Source organism: Physeter macrocephalus, chromosome 4 (assembly GCF_002837175.3).
Source record: "Physeter macrocephalus isolate SW-GA chromosome 4, ASM283717v5, whole genome shotgun sequence".
NCBI classification, from domain to species: Eukaryota; Metazoa; Chordata; class Mammalia; order Artiodactyla; family Physeteridae; genus Physeter; species Physeter macrocephalus.
Window position 1 is genome coordinate 28,547,811 of NC_041217.1, and position 13,920 is coordinate 28,561,730.

The 13,920-nt window shown below is 34.2% G+C and overlaps 1 protein-coding gene across 2 annotated transcripts in view; it reads right to left on the reverse strand.

Annotated features, from left to right (window-relative positions):
* TRMT1L (tRNA methyltransferase 1 like) overlaps positions 1-13,920 on the reverse strand; it is a 44,961-nt gene that overhangs the window by 28,641 nt on the left and 2,400 nt on the right. For both annotated transcript variants that reach the window (XM_024133793.3, XM_028488446.2), the window contains exons 2-7: positions 11,342-11,452; positions 9,929-10,042; positions 6,950-7,014; positions 5,195-5,324; positions 3,609-3,732; positions 3,029-3,108 (exon numbers count right to left, since the gene is read on the reverse strand). In XM_024133793.3, coding sequence (XP_023989561.1) covers positions 3,029-3,108; positions 3,609-3,732; positions 5,195-5,324; positions 6,950-7,014; positions 9,929-10,042; positions 11,342-11,452 — 624 coding nt within the window. The remainder of the gene's footprint in view (positions 1-3,028; positions 3,109-3,608; positions 3,733-5,194; positions 5,325-6,949; positions 7,015-9,928; positions 10,043-11,341; positions 11,453-13,920) is intronic.

Genomic DNA, 13,920 nt, shown 5'->3' on the forward strand with positions numbered 1-13,920 from the left:
TACAATGGAATATTACTCAGCCATAAAAAGAAATGAAACGGAGTTATTTGTATTGAGGTGGATGGACCTAGAGTCTGTCATACAGAGTGAAGTAAGTCAGAAGGAGAAAAACAAATACTGTATGCTAACACATATATATGGAATCTAAGAAAAAAAATGTCATGAAGAGACTAGGGGTAGGATGGGAACAAAACACAGACCTACTAGAGCATGGACTTGAGGATATGGGGAGGGGGAAGGGTAAGCTGTGATGAAGTGAGAGAGTGGCATGAACATATATACACTACCAAATGTAAAATAGATAGCTAGTGGGAAGCAGCCGCATAGCATAGGGAGATCAGCTCGGTGCTTTGTGACCACCTAGAGGGGTGGGATAGGGAGGGTGGGAGGGAGGTGGACGCAAGAGGGAAGAGATATGGGAACATATGTATATGTATAACTGATTCACTTTGTTGTAAAGCAGAAACTAACACACCATTGTAAAACAGTTATACTCCAATAAAGATGTTAAAAAAATTTCAATCTGAGAAGCTGAACTCTATTTAGGCAATAAAGATGCATGATTTTTTTGACTGAGAAGTAACATTATCAATTCAGTCTTTCAGAGGAAGGGCTATTTGCAATAGCATACAAGACAGACTGGGTGGGAGAGATATCATTGCTAAAAATCATTACATTGGTGGATATGGAATGGAAAAGGAGTATGAGTCATAATACAAAAGAAAAATTAGAACAGATCTGGTGGTTGAGTGTATGTGGGGACAGTGGCAGGAAAAGGAGTAAAAATTGATTCAAATTTAAAATCCGACTGGTGGGACTTCCCTGGTGGTCCAGTGGTAGAGAATCTGCCTTCCAATGCAGGGGACGTGGGTTCAATCCCTGGTCGGGGAACTAAGATCTCACATGCCGCAGGGCAACTAAGCCCACGCACCACAACTACTGAGCTCACCCACCCAAACTAGAGAGCCTGTGTGCCACAAACTACAGAGCCTATGTGCTCTGGAGCCCACGCCACAACTAGAGAAGAGAAAACCCGCATATCACAACTATAGAGAAGCCTGCGTGCCACTACGAAGAGCCGCGCGCCACAATGAGTGCCACAACAAAAGATCCCACAGGCCAAAATGAATATGCTGCATGCTGCAACAAAGACCCAACCCAGCCAAATAAACAAACAAATATTAAAAACAAAAAATCCAACTGGTTCAGAGGATGTGATCAGCTTAAAATCACTACTTCATCACTTTTACCATATTTACAGAGACTACTAATGATGATGATGATGGCAGTAGAAGTAGTAATAATACAATAATGATGACACTGAATACTTTTATAGCATTTGCTATATACCAGACACTGTTCCAATTTCTTTACATATATTAATTTACCTAATCTTCACATTATTTTATGGTGGGTACCCTTCCTTTAGATAGATGAGGAAACTGAAGCATAAATTTCCTGTGGTTAGACAGCTGCCATGTTATAAAGCTGGGATTTGAATGCAGCCAGTTTGATTCCACAGTCCATGTTTTTAACCACTAGTTCTCCCTGAGGAGAGGAACTTAAGGAGAGCTAAGTCATGCTTTCATCCTATTGGTACAAACTTCCCAAGAATACACTCCTATAACCTTTAAGAAGTAAGACATGGATTAGGTACAAGTGGCTTCTTAGAAATTTTCTACTTTTTCCATTATCTTTTCTCTACTGTTAAGTCCTTTTGGGAAAAATGTTCTCAATCTTTAAAATTTCACCTTACCCCACTGCCTAATGACTAAGCAATATTTACTGCATCACAAAAAAGAGACAACCAAACACCAACTGATAACGGATCACAGTAAATGTGTATTCTTGCAAAAAAAAAAAAAAATCCTATCTGAATCTGATCAAACCTGAAGGTCCAACTACCAATTTACAGAAATATGAGAGATAGAGGAACCATGTGATGGTTCATCTTATATGAACTATGGTGATGCAATCAGCAAAAATCTAGACTGTGGGAAACTCTACAGGGCAAATGACCTGTTATATCAACAAATAATTATCACACATACACACAAAATGATGGAAGGTAATATAGATTAAAAAGAGACTTAAGAGACATACTAAAAACTGAAATATAGTCTTTGTTTGGATTCTGATTTGAATTGTAAAAAATTATGAAATAATTAGGCATATCTAAACATTTGATGATATTAAAGAATTATTCTTAATTTTTTGTGTGATATAGTATATGGGTTTTAATTTTTAAAAGTCCTTGTTTATTACATATCCCATTGAAATATTTACAGATGAAATGATCTGTGATTTGTTTCAAAATAATGGGGATATAGAATGGGGGAATGAGGTATAAGGGAAAGTGCACAGGGATACATATACAAGACTGAGTATGAATTGGTAATTTCTGAAGTGAGTGATGGATATAAAGGAATTCATTTATTATATGCTCTACATTTGTATATATTTGAAAATTTTCCACAATAAAAAAATTTACCTTGGTTCTTTTTTTATATCAAAATATTTTGCTACATATGATATCCATATAAATTTCCTAAGAAAAGATACTGTACCAGAAGGTGGGCAAAAGGTACAAATTTCCAATTATAAGATAAATAAGTACTAGGGATGAAATGTACAACATGATGACTACGTACAGGTAACACTGGTATATAGGAACGTTAAAAGGGTAAATCCTAAGAGTTCTCATCACAAGGAGAAATATTTTTTCTTCTTTCTTTTCTTATGATATTGTATCTACATGAGATGATGGATGTTAGCTGAACCTACTGTGGTAATAATTTCACAATATATGTAAAGCAAATCATCATGCTGTACACCTCAAACGTGTACACCTGTACAGTGATGTATGTCAATTATTTTCAATAAAACTGGGAAAAAAATCTCTTCAGGTTCACATGATATAAACAAACCCTTAGTTTTCAAAGTGGCTAAACAACAAGAAAAAAAAGGGAAAGAAAAGATACTGTACAGATCTGATAAAGTGGGGTTCCAAAAAGGCTTCACTACTTACCAGTAGCTCCAAAGGCATCTAGACATTCCAAAGGTTTTCGTTCCTTAGCCAAAGCAGCCAGTGTACAGAATATTAGCTGCCTAGAAGAAAGTATAACAATCAAATAATTTTACGGCACCATGGTTTCATCATTGTAGATTTTATTTTAAGAATAGTGAGAAATGGGGCTCGTATTTACTATGCAAACTATTTTGGAAAGAGACCTAATATTATATTCCTTACTTAACAGTACAAGAACTAAAAACCTGTGAAATTAAACTACAAATCAAATTGGGTTTTATTAACAAGTATTCACTACGAATAATGATTTTATAAATAAAACTTGCCCACAAACTTGCCCAACTCGCCCAACATGTTCATTTAATTATATAAAGTTAGACCTATTTTACTCTCTGAGAAAGAAATTGGTTTGGTAGAAAAATGAAAGAGAGAAAACAATCATTCTGAGAAAATGCTAAAATAAGTGATTTTCAATCTATATCTAGTTTTAAGTTTCAGTATATTAGAACAAAAAGATTAAGAAAAGGTACATCTGTAATTATTTGAAACATCCCATAACCCTGTTTTCAATTTATCTTACCGATTTAGTTTCATTTTGGGATTAAAATAGGAATCTGTTTTCTGCGGTACAGAATAGTTGGGACAAACTTGTACATCTGTGTCTGCCTCTTTCAAAATTTCATTAGGTGGTTTGGCAGCAGAAGCTAAAATTACAAAAAGAAAAAAAAAGATTTCCAGTGAAATACAAAATAATTCTAAATATCAAAAACAATATACATTAAAAAAATAACCTTCCTTTATAATATTTCATGTTAATGAAATCAGTTGAGTAGATGCCAAAAAAATCCCCCCAAACTGACCTACCTAGCACTGTCTCTGGAAAAGAGTAGTACTCAGTTAAGTATTTGGTGGATTAAAGTTTGTCAGCTTAAAATCTTAACTGTCTAGCACATCAATATATCTGTATACCTAGTTAAGAATAATCAACCTAAGATAGCACAAAATCCTAAAATACCTTTATTACTCATCAAACACTACATTGTGTTTATATAGGTTGGTTGCTAAATATATTTTATTGTGGTTTAAACATTAGAAAATTAACCTCTCTGTGTAGTTACATTCCATTAGCCGGCATGGATGACTAAGAGTCACTATATTTCCTGAATGTGCTTGACTTCAGAACACTTTCTCATAATTAAGATTTTAAATCACAAATTATATTCAAACAGCTATAAGCTAATGTAAAAAAATTATTCTACATTTAATATACATTAGAATCATTTAGCTATAAACCCAAATGAAACAGTGATGTGTTTGTGTGAATATACTTTAAATATTTAAGAAAAGAGACATATGTAATATGTGTGGGGGAAATATAATTGAGATTCTCTATGTTTGGATTTCTTGATAACGTTACTATCGGAATGTTAACTAAATGGGAACCATATTTCCCTTCCTACAATGCCAAATAAAAGTAATCTTTCCTAGTGTTGTGTTATATATCTTTCTATACTCAACAAAGTGTCAAGTCACATATCTCACAAGATCAGCCTTTCTCAAACCAGGTTCTGTGAGCAAATTAAGCCCTTCAAATAATTATTTCAGTGACTTTTTTTTCAATTCTTAAAGGAAAGGTCCAGAGTACCATTCTATATGCATACGAGAGAAGTTAATTCATTACATATAAAGGATGCCTTAGGGCAGGAGGGCTTAATTCTTAATTCTTGCGAAGGAACTGTCTCAGTGTTAACAAGCTACTAATAACTTGGTATCACTCAGGATAATAAAGAGTCTTTATATATCACTCTACCTCCTTTTTCCAGTGTTTTTCGATAATAAGTATAACACAGTTATTGGTACAGGAGCCGTCATTCATAATAAAATTCTATAGTCTTTCATTAAGATACCTATATTTACTTGAACATCAGTTACTTTTTTCTACCCATATTTAATATCTATCCCAGATATTAAATGTATCTGTTAAATTGAGAACAGTTGAATATTGTTGGGAGTCTCACAGAAACAAAACAAAACCTGACAGATTAGTAGTTAACTAAATGTTTTGGTTAAGTCACTGTATTTTGTCTGCTTGATATCTGAAAAGAATAATTAGACCATTGTTTAAGAATTTACTTATTAACATGTTAATGAGATTGCTCAACTTACCAGCAATATACGTGGATTTAGTCTCTCCTTTATTCACATGGCGCCTAACATGTCCTAGCATATCCGTCCTTCTGGTGATTGTTGCTGAACAAATAATACAATGATAATGGGCTCCCATTTTACTGGATATCTATCAAACAGAGTATTTAATTTAAATACATAAATAAGTTACTAAGACAATGAAATAAAAGTTTATTTAATATTGTAAATTTATGTATGTTAGTGTATTTAGGGTTTAACTTATAGAAGATAGTATTTATTTTGCCATGTGACTTTGAAAGGATTTTTACTTCCTTACCTATATTTACATATGCTTTTTAATCTTACTTTACAATAGGCCACAAGTTTAATTTCTTAGTTTTTTCCATTCATTCTAATCAGCAAATAACTGTACTCTATCTTCTATAAGCAGCACTTAACAAACGGTATGACACTAGCAGCAATGTGCTGGTAGATGTATAGCAACTGGCTCTCCAGGAAAATAAAGCCCTGATTTGTAGTGTCTGCAGCTGTCTGTGGTTTATGTACTCTACCATGGCCAAGGTCAAGCTACAACTGTGACATTTGCAGCTACCAATGTGACATCACTGAACGTGAATTTGGGAAGAGATGTGCAATATCATACCAGAGAACACTGCCACAGTGCAGATATAGAATACATAAATAACGTTAAGAGCACAGGTAAAAGTAAAATGTAGTAAAATAAATGGAAAGTAGTGAGTTGAGTATTCATTACCTTTGTTTTTAATATAATTTATTTACTTTTAAGTTTATATAATTTAATTTTTGATGATGGCCACATTTAACAACGAGCTTTCAAGATTTCTGGAAAATTGAGCTAGTTCTAGCACACTACTAAATGTTAGAGACAGAATAAAAAGTCTATTTTTCCAAGTAAAAATTCTCACTTTATAGTTCCTTATTTAGCTAAGAACAAAAACACCACTCTAACAGCTCCTTCCTGCTTTTGATGCCTTTTTACTCTTACGTCCTATTTACTCGGGATCATAGAGCAAGGAGAGAATAGTCAAGAACATTGCACAAGGTTCCTTATGGCATTGTGGTTATCATATTCAAAATATCTTAGATAGGGTTAATGGACTAAGCATTATCCTAACTACTTAAGAAATGTTTGTTTTTTCCCCCCCAGTTCTTTACTTTTTTTAGTGACTTGAAAGGAAAATTAATAATGAGGACCCATTAAACTAATATGCATTCAGGATAGTGTCACTATAAAATATTTTATAATTTGTATTCCCCAAAGGTCAAATCTATCCTAAAAGTAAACACACGTACTTTTAAAAAAAAGTAAGATTTCAGAAAGTTTCTTCATTCTGTCCTTTGACAAATTAAGAGGAAGAACATAGGGAGGATGAGTATGAATCGACACATATTAAGATATTTACTAAACCATAGAAATTAAAGGCTCTTATTCCATGATCAAAATTTATTTTGAAAGAAAAAAATTACTATTTAAAAATCTTCATTCCAAAATTAGTAAGTGGGTTAATTTTCCTTTTGAACACAAGAGAGCAGGTGATCTGACTGAAATTAAAAACTTTAAAATGAAAAGTTCAATACAGCAACTTCTTTCATACATTTCATATTTTTCCTACTATGGTAATCTGAAAGCCCTTGTAAACAAAATCTTAAACTCATTGCTGAATATGCACATTTTAGTCATAAAGCAAGTCAAAATTGCACTTTCTTTAGGGACAGCTAAATCTAAAAAAAACAAATCTACCATGTGATTACCTGTTCTCCAATGATGTTTGGTTTCACTGGTCGACAAGGTAAGTGACAGATGCACATCCTGTAACCTAGAATGAAGAATGAAGAATTGCTCCTTGTCTATCACTGTTCATTAAGTATTCAATTATTATTAAAAATTACTAGCAAATTTTATAAGAATAGAGATTATTCTTATATTTGTAATGTCATAATTTATTTGAATGAGACTGCCTTAGTTTTATGCACTTGCTGTATATGACATAGTATAAAAACAAATACAGGAGATCTAGGGTCAAAATCTGGTTCTGCCAAAAATATCTGTGTTACCTTGGATTAGTCATTTAGCTTCTTTGGGACTCAGTTTTATCATCTTTCTGCCATCTTGACTTTTTCTTAGGCTTCATCTTCTTTGCCTTATGCTGCATTTACCATTATACAGCCTCTTCTTCATTTATGATACGGCACTATCTTAGTTCTCTTCCCATCTTTCCTACTTAATCTTCTTTACAGATTCTTTTCCCTCTCTCATACTCGAAAATGTAGATTTTCTGTATGCTTGATGTGCTACATAAATTTTTTCTCATTTCCTTGGTAACTGTAGTGCCTTTCATGATTGCAACCATCTCCCCTGTGAGAAGGAATCCCAAATTATAGCTCTCTTACCAACTCATTCCTGAGGGCCAGATCTCTACTTCCAATTGCCTATTGAAGACATATGACTGGTTATTTCAAAACCTACTGTCGGGAATTCCCTGGCGGTCCAGTGGATAGGACTCCATGCTTCCACTGCAGGGCACATGGGTTTGATCCCTGGTCCCTGTTCGGGGAACTAAGATCCCACAAGCTGTGTGATGCAGCCAAGAAAAAAAAACAGAAAACAAATAAAAACCCAACAACAACAGAACTCCAAAAAAACCTACTGTCAAGGACTAAAATTTTCATTTCCTCTTGAACCAGGTCTCTTTTTCACCTTTTTAATGAATGAAAATGCCTTCCAGTTACTCCCAATTCAAAAACTAAGTTAGCTTTAACTCCTTTCTTCTCATACTTTACATCCAATCATTTATTTGTATATGTTGAAGCGCCTCAGGACTCAGACCTTGGACAACAACTTTTTTCCACCTATATGTACTCTTAAGGTTATCCCACCCAGTCTTATGGCTTTAACTACCATCTATATTCTGACAACTCCCAAATATGTATCTCTAGCCCAAACCTTTTCCCCAAGGTCTAGATTCATGTAGCCTCCAGGCTACTTGATATCTCCACTAGATGCATCGCAACATTTGCATGCCTAAATCTGAGGACCTGTCCTTCTTTCTCATACCTAATGCAGTCTTCTCCATCCCAGTAAAGGACATTTTTCTAGTTGCTCAAGTCTCAAACACAAGCGTTCTTGCCTTTTTCTCCCTCATGTCACTTCTATTCCTTCAGCAGATCTTATTCAACATATTTGCCAACTACTTTGAAGCCTGCTCACAAAGACAAAATCTATCATGTTCACCATCTACCAGATGACCACCATGTGAAAGAACCCAACAACCTAATGTACATGACAGAGTAAAGCAATACTATGAGCCATCAAAGAGAAAAGAATAACTTGGAGGAGGGAGACCAAACCTAAAGATTAAACAATGGCTTAAATAAAGCAAATGAAAGAGACCTTTGTAATTAAAATGAGATCTTTCTTTTTTGATAAGTCAATATGGTTTACTATACATTCTTATAAATAATTAAACGTAAGACATACAGCTTCTGAATTAGTCTCTAATTCCCTTTTCTCTAAGTAATTAGTAATAATCTAAGAAAATAATTCTGGTATAGTTCTAGCTTCTTTTTTTGGGTGTCTTATAGTGGCTATTTCACTCAGTCTGGTTGAAACCCCAGATAAGCACATTTGACAATGACTATACTTATATAATCATATACAAATATAAGTATACACATGTTTAAGACTGATATTTAGGGCTTTTTTTTGGGGGGGGGTACTTTTTGTTTTTATCCCATATATTGCTATTTTCATTAGTAGTTTACCATGGAAATCCTTCGAAGTAAACTGGTATAGATCTAATATACTCTTTTCAATGGCTGCATAATATTTCATGGTATGTATGTACCATAATTTATTCAATTTCTTTTATTTTAGTTCCAAGTTTTTGTCACTAAGCATATGCTGCAATGAATATTCTCCTATACCTATCCTTGTGAATTGCTGCTTTTACTCCTAGGAAAGGGAGTGCCTGGTGGATGAATATTTTAAATTTTTTAAATGTTGCCAGATCTCTTTCCAAAAATGCTATAATATATAATTCACTATCTCAGAATCTAATAATTCACTGTCTCTATGAAGTATTTTAACTTGGTAAGATGTTGTTTTTTGTTATTCAACTTTATTCATTTCTTTATATGAGTCCTCTCATTAAACTTACTCCCTCAAATTGTGTCATTTTTGTCACTATTATAACTGTTATTTTTCTAATTTCCATTTATCTAGAGTAGAGAGACTCTGATTTTGAATATTTATCTTGTATCTCACCACTGTTCCAAATACTCTCATTAACGGGCTTTCTAAAGCCATCAGCAGGAAAAAAAAGATGTTTCTTCTTTTTTCCAATATTCATACCAATTATTTTATTTTCTTGTTTTACTAAATTTATTGTATCTTCAAAAATGTGTAAAATTGTAGTTGTTCTAATATAAAAGGAAAAGTATAACCTATTAAAACATGGTTCAATAAGTAATGTGGACCTTCAGCGCCAAGCAGGTACCCCGTACAGAAGAGATGCTTAATAAATATTTGCCACACTGAACTATTGGTGTCACATCTATCTATTGCCTAGAGAGCTATATGGTCTTTTATTAATAAATACATTAAAAGAGGGCCATTAATCCTTCATAATTTTAAACTGAAAATATTTGATTATGTTTCCATTAAAATTCCAAAACTGGTACCAAATCTTTAATTTCGTTTACATCACTTTTAGCAAGCACAAAAATACTAACCTTCAAATTCAACTGAGACTTTCCAGTGTAAATTTTGAAGGTGACGATGAAGCTTATGACTATTACAAGCTCTGAATTTTTCCTTGGGGCACAATGGACAAGCCTGTTTGTTTCCTGTTAAAGGAAAAGGAACTAATAAAGCAGAGAATATACTAGCTATTCATGCTTAAATTTAGCTACAAAAGAAGTAATGGGGAACCTCTCTTGCCTCTGCCCTTTACCCCCCAAAACACACACTCACACACCTTAGATGATATCTTTCTTAACATTAGGGAGAAGTCATTCCTGCCTCAGCAGGCACTTAACAATAGTTGTTTTAGCACATGGTCAGTGACTTATTTTTTTACCTAAAACTCTCCTCTCTGTGGCTAGCAGATATCCTTGTTGCCACTGGGAAAAGAGAGGATGAGGAAATGATAAACTACATGATATCCCTCCAGCCAAAGTGCCTGCCAGAGAGAATGTCATTCTGTACTTCGGGCAGGAGAAAAGGCAGCAGTTGTCACACTCCCAGACGGCTAGGAGCTGGGCAGAGAGCATAAGTATCTGCTCTGATACTCTTCTTCTCTAGCAGCAACAAAAATAGTTAATGTGTGGAGTTAGAAAAATGGAAGAAGGAAGTGGAAGGAGTACCTTGGATCCTATATAACTGCTATTCTGAGACTGGGGTCATGGTTACAACCACTGTATCCTATTACTAAATTTGCAAGTTCTTCCTTCTTTATTAACATATTCTTGAAAAGATTATGTATTAAATAAGTTTTATTTAATTAGAAATGTAATGTATCTTAATAAAAACTTTGATAGTATACAAAAGAATTAAAATCTCAAATCCAGGTTTAAAGCAATAAAATATACAGAAATAATAACTCAATTTTTAATCCAACAAGTATCTTTCACACATAGCACATGGCAAGTGTAAGCACAATTTTATTTCTTTTATATATATACTCTGCCTACTTCAAAAAACTGTGAGGAGATCTTGAGGATGAAATCCAAGCACAAGGATGGCAAAGTAGAAAGAGAAGAGCTTGGGGCACTGACAAGATTGTGAAACTCTGTACCAGCCCTAAATTGCCAGCCTTGGGACTCCTTTTACATGAGAGAATATAAGCCTCCATACTACTTTTCGGATTTCTGTTACTCATAGTAAAATGTAATTCCTTACTTTTAGCATACAAAGCCCTTATATATCCATGAGACTGTAATTTCCTTGAGAAGTTGTGAAATAACTTATCTCATAGCACCTTGGCATATAGAAGGCTATAATATCCTAAGTAAAAAAACATTATTTTACTTCTGCTCTACTTCAGTGAAAATAAACAAGTCTATGCTTAGGAAAATTTTCATTTGTTGAAAGATGACAAATCACTAGAAACTGAGAAAACACACATTTTCAAATCATGGAAATACCTGCATCAAGATTATCTGAGTTCAGTGAACTGGCAGAGTCAAAATCCCCTTCAGTTACGAAAGCTAACTTCTCTAGATCAGCAAGCTGCCTTTGAATTGAGATGTGTCTCTCTGAAAGAAAATTTTAGGAGTTAGAAAATTATGCTTTAACAATCTGTATTCCAACTTCATTTTTATTTGATCACATCACATGGAATTTTACACTTTTATTTCCTATAGCACAGTGCCCTAGTACCTGGATGGGAAACTCAGTTTATAAAATAACAAGTGTGCCTAAGAAGGCAGAGTTGGGGAAAAAACTCCGCTGTGTAACCTCACAGCTTTCAAATTCTATCTTATTATTCAATATAATTCTACAAAAGAAAGGTTCTAGTCTGTACAAAACACTGAAGCCATGTTTCTTGTTTTCAAAGAACTTTCAACCAGGTGAGAGATTAACACGTTAACTACTAACTAGAACACAAGGCAGGATGAAATGAACACTAGGGGTAAAGGTAATATGATGGTGGCCTACAGAGGAAGGAGTAATTCATTCCAACAAGTGCCCCTGGGAATGTCTTCACTGAAGAAGTGGCATTTGACTGAAATTTAGGGTATGAATAGAATTTCAATAAGTAGAGATTTGGTGTCAGGCCTTATAAACTGAAGTAACCTAATAAACAAAGGCATGTGGTGTAAAAATACACAGCCACCTCTATACCACTCCTGGCTGGAAAGTAGTATGTTTGGGGGATAGAGTTGGTAGAAAGATATGCAGCCAAAAATGTATCATGGAAGGCATAAATTCCATGCAAGTTAGTTTGGACTTTACTCTTCAGGCAATGTTAATTCAGGTTTCTGAGGAAATCAAAGACATGATTTGAATGCATTTCAGGAGGGTACCTCTGGCTGTAGTACCAAGGATCAATAATTGAGGTGAGAAATTAGTAACAGAAAAGTACTGTTGAAGAGAAGGTAAAACAAGAAGCAAAGAACTTGGGATGTGAAAGTAAAGGTGAAGATTAAAGGACGATCCTGAGATTTAATAATATTGTTAACCAATAAAGGAAGCAGAAAACACTTTTGGCAGAAAGGAAGAGGAAAGAGGAGACAAGGGAATTTAGTTTTTTACACAGTGTGTTTGATTACTACTGGTATTAGGTACTCAAGTCCAGTAGGCAGTTGAATTGTTTTTGGAACTCAGGAGGGATTCTGAATAGATATAACTCATAAATACATGTTAGGTGAAACTATGAGCATGAGTAAGAAAGCGTAAGGGAAAAATGTTGTGAAACAGAGAAGAAAAAAGCCAAAACTCAGTCCCAGTAACACATTTTCGGGTTACTCAAATATTATACATTCTTCAAATTACATACCTGTAGATTTTGGAATATATGAATAAATCCAAAATACATTTAGCATTCTTGAGTAAGTCGTGTGTGGGATGCATTCCCCAATGCTGCTGAACCCACTACTGATTAATATAAATGGATACAATTTGTAAGTGAGGTATGGAGGTATGTAGATATTTGTAAGAGATGTTGAAGAAAATCAAGAGGGTACATTCAAAAAGGAAAAATGGTATGGAGAATCAAGATAATGCAGAAGCCAAGAGAAAAGAGACTGTAAAAGAGAAATGCTCAACAGTAAGTATCACAAATAGCTGCAGATTTAGTATTTAGCAAGTCTCTAGTGACCTTTAAGAAAGAAGGTTCAGTGAGATGTCTGAGAGTACAAATGGGATTGGAAGGAGAAACCAAGTTTAGAAAATCAGCATAGATTATTTTTTTCAAGAAGTTTGGTAGTATAAAAAAGGAGATGGATGGGATTGTAACTTGTTTTTTCTTTCAAGGATAGAGAGACCTGAATATGTGTAGCCCCAAGGAAAGGAACATTTACAAAGTGGAATCCTGAATATGCAAGACTAGGAGGTCTGACAGGAAAGGATCCCCAGTGAGATAGGAGTCAATGGGGGTAAACCACAAGGCTCTCTAATATTAATTATATAATTAGATTATACAATTTCTCGACACTGCTGTCTTCCTGCCTATCCCTCTCCAAGCTTCATGCCCAGTTGCTTTGTTTTCCTTCTGTATAATTTGTGTTCTTGTTTGTCTCCCCTACAAATAAGCAGTAAGTAGGCAAGGGCTATGTCTTATTCATCTTTGTAACGGTTAAGTGCCTAGTGCAGTAACTTGCACACCGCAGGCACTAAAGTTTTAAACTAATTTTTTAAAAAAATCATTAGTCTTTTTGGATGCAGTAGCACACTGAGTCAATAATTTTGGAATTCAATTCAGCACTGTCAGACATTCCTGCTAAAACTTATTAAAAAACAATTTTTACCTAATTCTAAAATGAGAAAAACAAGGAGCAACAAATGCTATTGGTTAACTTCTTATACCAGGTATTGTTCAAATGACTTAACAATGAGATATGATTTCTATAAACAGGTAAAATTTTTTCCCACTTTACAAAAACCTTTAATTGCTAGGTGTCTGACCTTACTGTCTAGTAAGATTCAGGCAATGAATCCACATGTAGAAACCAACCTATTTAATTTGAAATCATAAAAGCTTTTGGCTTCCATAGTTCAAAGA